The sequence below is a fragment of the Notolabrus celidotus genome, chromosome 20 (genome assembly GCF_009762535.1).
Source record: "Notolabrus celidotus isolate fNotCel1 chromosome 20, fNotCel1.pri, whole genome shotgun sequence".
Lineage (NCBI taxonomy): Eukaryota > Metazoa > Chordata > Actinopteri > Labriformes > Labridae > Notolabrus > Notolabrus celidotus.
In genome coordinates this window covers 11,163,239-11,170,015 of record NC_048291.1, presented here as the reverse complement: position 1 = coordinate 11,170,015, position 6,777 = coordinate 11,163,239, and the positions used below count along the sequence as shown (strand labels likewise).

The 6,777-nt window shown below is 36.4% G+C and overlaps 1 protein-coding gene across 1 annotated transcript; it reads left to right on the top strand.

The window, feature by feature from the left end:
• The first annotated feature begins 2,286 nt into the window (after window positions 1-2,286).
• Window positions 2,287-6,206, top strand: ndufb10 (NADH:ubiquinone oxidoreductase subunit B10). Its single transcript, XM_034711012.1, has 4 exons — window positions 2,287-2,519; window positions 2,825-2,963; window positions 5,598-5,737; window positions 6,054-6,206. The coding sequence occupies exons 1-4, from the start codon at window positions 2,372-2,374 to the stop codon at window positions 6,140-6,142; spliced, it is 516 nt and encodes a 171-aa protein (XP_034566903.1). The 5' UTR covers window positions 2,287-2,371; the 3' UTR covers window positions 6,143-6,206.
• Window positions 6,207-6,777: the final 571 nt, after the last annotated feature.

The following is a 6,777-nucleotide window of genomic DNA, read 5'->3' as shown; positions in this document are numbered from 1 at the left end:
TAGAGTCAACATTTATTCAAATGAAACACACACAAAATGATACTATTTTACATTGACTATTGTTTCGGTATTTCATCCTGCAAGGATTTTGCCCTTTTCCGTCCTCTTGTAATTTCCTGCCAAAAATCAGTTCAGCTCTTCTATATAACTTATTGCACACACAACAATAAACACTTTCATGTATTATTCAACGTTCCTTGACACTGAGAGTGCTGTTGTTTACTTGCTCTGTGTTCTTATTCTGCACAAACAGAAGTTCTAAAAAAAACAGTGTTGATCCTTTCCTGTAATTCATGGAATAAAATGTATACATCCTGTTTTTGAATACTTTCCAATAATTATTTTGTTATGATATTAATGCTTTTAATTTAGTTTAGCAAGAGATAATAACAGCATAATGTAACAGTCAAGTCTCTAAGCCCTCAGGAAAAAACACTTTTCTTCATGTTGTTCACTTTTCATAACATTTGATATGTTTTCAAAACCCACTGAAAGCCAAATATTATAATTTAATAATTCAATTTTTATTGATAAAGCATATATATAAGTTAATCACAACATAAGTTATCTCTGGACGCTTAACATTAAGAATTGGTTTGGTTTAGACCAAATGTTACTTTTTTTTACAGTATATATAAAGACCCCAAATTAGTGCAAGCATTTAGAAACAGTAAAAGGAAAAAAGTTTCTTTTAACAAGCAGAAACCAAGAGCAGAACCAGACTCATTGACCAGTTGGGCAGAGACAGACAGAGATACAGAAAGAGTGAGATAAATAGCAACAAAGAACAGACATACATATAGACATACAGACGGCAAATAGAAAAAAAGCATATGGCTATGACTGTAACTAAACACAAGTCGCCATTTCTTTAGCACACGTGGTCCCCATGAAGGCAGCCATTACAAATAACTTTTCAGCAAGCTTTTAAAATTTCTTATAAATCCACATGACCAAAATTAAGTAACACAAAATCAAATCTTAAGTTTTAAAGACAGACAAAACAACAAATTAATCTATCCTTTATGGGAGAAAAAACCCCAAAACATGAGGAGCACTAACCATGTCTGTTCACTGTCCCGTCACGAGAGAGAAAGAGAGAGAGAGGGGCCTGTGCTGACGCAAAGATCAGACATAAGATGATACACAGTGTAGGACTCTAAATTGGTGTTTGGCCCAGTTGAGGAGCAGTATTCGCTTTCAGACAAGGCAGGCTCTGCCAAACTCTGACAAGACACGGACATGGGAGGAGGGAGAGGGTGAAGTCAAGGGTCTTGGGTGGTGAGGAGGCTTAGTGGACAGGAACATATCACCAAGAAAGGAAAGTGGGAAGGAAAAGAAAGTTTTCTTTTTCATGTAGCTCATATCCACCTGTTCCGCTATAGGAGGGAAACAGTCTTTACTCTTTCTGTAAAGAGTAATAACACAGCAACCATATGGGCTTCCCTTGTCAATGAATAACTACAGTTGTACAACTTTATTTTACACACCTTTGTGTTTCACTTTTTCAAATCAACTTTTCACAAGTGTAATGAAACTGTTCAAGAGAGAGCTCAAGTAAAGATAGATTGAAACATTATGTCCCAAATATTATAAAATGTTTACAAGTATACAAAGGTGGGGGAGGGGGGTTGGGAGAGATCTAAACAAGATAACAAGGGTCACATATAACTGCAATTTTTAGATGCTTACATATATTTATAAGCATCTGGCCACATCAGAAAGTAGGTATTTTGCATGCTTTGATCTGCCTGTTTTTATCACAATTTCATAGCAAAGACAAACACATCTGTCACTACTAATTATCAGAATTGCATGATTAAATTTTCGATCATTCAAAATATATATTTGGCTGTCATAAGGTAGTCTGCACCTCAAACATAAACGTGAACACAAACATTTTGTTGTCAACAACTCGGAATTTCCTATTCAAAATCGGATTTTAGATTGATTATTGGCACTATATATTTACATTGAAGACTTTTTGGTAACATCGCAAGATCAAAGACTGTATACATATCAAGATCCACTAATACTGACACTCTTTGCACTAGTCTGGAGGTAAAGGATGGCAGCTCTGTACCACCCTCTGCTGCACCAACATGGTGCAACAACTTCCCCTGTGACCTTTACCCTTCGAACTTAACGATTTCAAAACTCTTAGATAGGGCTTTTGAACGTTTCTACTTGGAGATAATATTCGAACCAAATAATTGTGTTGTAATGACTAGAATTGTAGTATTTTGAAGTACATTCAGGTTTTCTAATTGTGACCTCTATTTCGCCATTGTAGTGATTGTTCTGCGCATGCGCGACTCCAGTATAGCACTGTTGAGGTCGAATTTGTCCAAGGCGAATAAAAGGCAGAAATATGCCTGAAGACCATAATAAAGATGTGTACTCGGAGCCTGCACCGCGGACTCCGGTTGCGGATAAACAGACTGCGTTGCCAAATCCAGCCCTGATTGTGTCTAAACTCTTCTATTACTCCGTGGACCTGCCTGTCACCTCATTCAGAGGTAAGCTAACATAGCTAACTGGGTTAGCCAGCTAACTGGTTAGCACAGCTACAATGCTGCTGTTGAAACCTGTATTATTGGTGCTGATGTATTGTATCTGTCTAGCATTGTTGCTTTATTACAAAATATAACACCAAAACAATCTCAAGGCTCGGATTTTTCTGGATTAAGTGGTGTGAAATAGCTTTTAATGCACAGTTAGAGACGTGTTTTGCTAGCCAGCGTCCTTCAGAGCAGGAAGGATCACAACCCGCATGTCCTTCTGTATTTCTAACTATTCTGTGAACTGTTCTTCTCTCATCCAGGTGTTGTTGAGAGCTTTCGGACTAAGAACAAGGCCGTGTACTACCACCAGAAGTACCGCCGTGTTCCTGATTTAACAGAGTGTGAGGAGGGGGATTATACCTGCTACTTCGAGGCTGAGATGCAGTGGAGGAGAGACTAGTAAGTAAAGAGTCATGATAGGATTTGTAAACAAAATTATGTGTAGTGATTTTACACATTTAACAAGCTATGCTGATAATATATGAGTACATAGAGATACAGACTCTCCCTGAATGGAAGAGCATAGAATAGCATATAAGAAAACATGATAAAAGTACTTCTTATTGTTACTGTTAAAGAATAAATAAAAGAGTAGCAATATGCACACACTCTTAAGTCTGTAAAACATTCTTCACACTAAATTAGTTTAAATCCTTTGATCAGCCTCTCACTTTTAGTGCATTCTCCATGTCTTCCCAGATATTAACAACCTCCAAAGATATCTTCATCACTATTTGAGCAACAGCAATGAGAGGGTCAATGGTGCACATTTCCAGCTGATAGCAATGAAACCATCATCTGTTGTCATCTATAGGTCAACCATACTTTTTCTCATTTGGATAGAGGAAAGTCATTAGGAAACAAACCTGACAAGCCCATTTTAGGACTAATACAAGTTATTAGGTAGGAGGTGAGAAACAGAGCACAACACTGACCTCCACATTATTTACATCTAGGGATGTAATGATACACTCAACCCACGATTCGATTCAATTCCCGGTTTTTGGTTCACTATATGATTCTCTAACGATTTTCAGGAAAACTTGATCAAAAATTTAAATAACTATTATTTTATTTAAAGCTGCTGTGAGGAACTTTTGTTTTGCATCAATTCTGGCGCCCCCTTATGGACAAAGTGATACCTCTTATCTCTTGTCCTATACATGCAAAAGTAGTGTTTTCAACAAAAACCTCATCCTGTTGTCTTTTAACAGTCAACTTTACCAGGCAATGTGATTATTTTCCATGAAAACAGTCAAATAAAGGCTGTTTCTGAAGAAAGATGTCCATCATCTGGTCTGAAACCTACCCCCTCAGGGTGGTTTCAGGCATTAAAAATGACAACAGAGAAGGTGTCAGTGTTGCTGCTGATGGTCTTGTTTGCTATTGAAGGTCATAAAGAGGCATTGGTATCATTTTCAGTCTGTTTCTCAGCCAGTTCAAAACTCCTCACAGGGCCTTTAAATTCTCAGATATGGACAGTTGCAATATATATATTTTTTCTTATTTCTTTGTAAACAAAGTCATCCTTTTTCTTTTTTAAGGTGTGTTGTAACTCAAATAAAACCACTGCATACTTTTTTTTAGCAACTTGCAAAAAAACTAAAAATGACTGCACAAAAATACCTTGCTGGAAAATTTCAGAACAATTATAGAGAAATGGAAAATGAACGATTCCCAAATGAAAGTATTAAATACTAAAACAAATAAGGTAAATCTCTTTGAATTAGGGATGTACATTTCAAGTATTCTCCTTGATCAATCTTTGGAAATGTTAACGATAAATTATCATTTAATCATTAAAAAAAAGGTAAAAGTTTTCCATGTCAAAAATGATAACAAATGCGTTATTTCTCCCTAAATCAAATTTCTACTGTTTTAAAAATAATATACTGATACAAATTATGTTGAATCGATTTTAATCCACCCTTATTTGTATCGATTTTTTACCAATTTGCAATATATTGTTATATCCCTATTTACATCTCATCACATTCCCACAAGCCGTGATAAAAAGTGCCTTGATGTGTACTGTACTTATAAAATATGTCCAAACATTCGATGATCAGGTTTATTCTGTTCCACAAGGTGGTGTGTATGTTCTCATAACCTAAATACACTGTATCCATCTCAGACAGGTATAGATGCCTTTTAACATGAGGTGCTCCAATCATTCGCTCAATTACCCGCTTTAAGTCTTGAATCTGCTCCTTTCTTTTACTTTTTAAGATGAGGTGTATTTAACCTGGTGGAAATTTATAGCTGCATATCCCAAAAAAATCATCAGAAAATAAAACAAGGTTTGACAGCTTAATTTGCTTTGTCTTTCTGCAATAAACCGTAAGGGAAAGGAGCATTTCCTGATTCAGATTGTGGCTCGGTTCATACTGCTCCTCATTCACTCTGCCTTTAAATCAAAGAGCCTGAACTGCTTAAAAATGCAAATGACTTCAGGAACCCCAGTGCTCCCAAAAGCACCACTATGTGTTCATTTCAATCAAGAAATACTTTATTTTTCCAGAAAGGAATCCAGGCATTGCAGTTGCGCTTGAAATGCATATAAGCATAAAGGTATAAGATAAAGGATATAAAACTTTGTCTTAAAGCCACGTCTTGTTGGACAGCACCTTATCAAAGCATAATGTACAATTTTGTGATGTCATCACTGATAGTAAATGAAGGCAACAGGATACAGAGGTGGAACTTAGGGGCTTATGAATGGATTTTGTCCATATTAGAGACAGCTACTGTATATTCTTACAACTTTGTGGCACTATGACAATAACAGTATTTAGCAGATTGCTCCCCTAGTATTGCAAAAAAAAAAATCCTTAAGAGCCGTGGCTATTACATTACACTTTTTAATGCCATATGTTTCTGGAAAGACTTGTTTAACAAATACTGAGTGAATATTCTTGTGTCGTCAGGCCTGGATACACTTTTGCTCTTGCAGTCTCCCTGCAGACATGAAAAAGAACTTCCTGTGTCTTTCAAAGATATGATATTCATTTCATTGTTGTTTTCTCCCCTCAGCAAAGTTGACCAGGAGATTGTGAAGGTGGTCCAGGAGCGTTTTCGAGCCTGCCAGCAGAGAGAGGGATCCAGCTCCCAACAGAACTGTGCGAAAGAAATGCAGCTGCTCACCGAGACATCCGCTAACTTTAGGTCACGCTGTAAGTAGTTTGCTGATTGGAGCTTAGACATGAGGTGTAGTAAAAGATTTACAAATTGTGTTCGTCAGTGTGTGGATAACTGTGCTAATGCAGTAAATCAACAGATATTTACTGTGGCAGTTTTGAAAATGTTGAACTGACTAAATAGATACGAATCTACTTCATTTTTAAAGAAATGTTTAAAACATAAGGTTTTGGGTAATCATAAAAGCATTTATCTGACATTTTATTGGCTTATATGTAAAACTATTTATGATTATCGTCTATTTTGTTAAACCACTAATCAAGTTGTTTATGATCTGATTTTTCTTTTCAGATGAAGACCTGGGAGCGTATGCAAGTGCAAGGAAATGTCTAATGAAGCAGAAAGAAAGAATGATGGCTGCCCAGGTCCAGAACGCTTAAGAGTGGTTCCCTACTATCTGTGCTGTGTAAAGATTGTAAAATAAAGTTTATGTGATAAATCGTGTCTGCTTTGTGCCCTGCCTAACAAGTAACATGAATAAACTTGCAAACAAGTTGCATACATTGTAGGGTAAGGATTATTTTTTCTCAAATACATGAGATTATTGAATGAAGGTATCTCATTTGCAGGTTCGACAACTTGTTAATTTAGTTGAATGTCTTTGCTTGCTACTTTTTTTTCACTGTGGAATCTCTTTTTAACCTGTTAATGCTTGGTCCATTTTGAAAAAAAAATCAGAACAGGACTGAGTTTTAGCTGATCAACTTTTAAGTTTATCTTATGTCGGGCATTAACACTTCTGAATAAATACAGATCATATTTCATACTGCACAGGGGGAGGGGAACCTATAGAGCACTTTAACATCGTCAACTTATCAACTCAAGATCACTTTTGTACGGTGGCCCTGAAGAGCAAAACACAACAACATTACAGAAACCAGGTTTCACAAAACTTGACATTACAGAAAACAACATATTGCTTGTCCTCAATACCACAGGGCTTCTTCTGGAAGTCTTTTCATTCCACCATTTGGATATTGTACTTCAAAAGTACAGTCATGGCCAAAAGTTTTGA

Excerpts from the sequence above, each read along its gene's own strand:
- ndufb10 (XM_034711012.1), top strand. The coding sequence starts at position 2,372 with ATGCCTGAAGACCATAATAAAGATGTGTACTCGGAGCCTGCACCGCGG. Across the intron at positions 2,964-5,597 it reads ATGCAGTGGAGGAGAGACTA|CAAAGTTGACCAGGAGATTG; the intron begins GTAAGTAAAGAG and ends TTCTCCCCTCAG. Across the intron at positions 5,738-6,053 it reads CGCTAACTTTAGGTCACGCT|ATGAAGACCTGGGAGCGTAT; the intron begins GTAAGTAGTTTG and ends TTTTCTTTTCAG.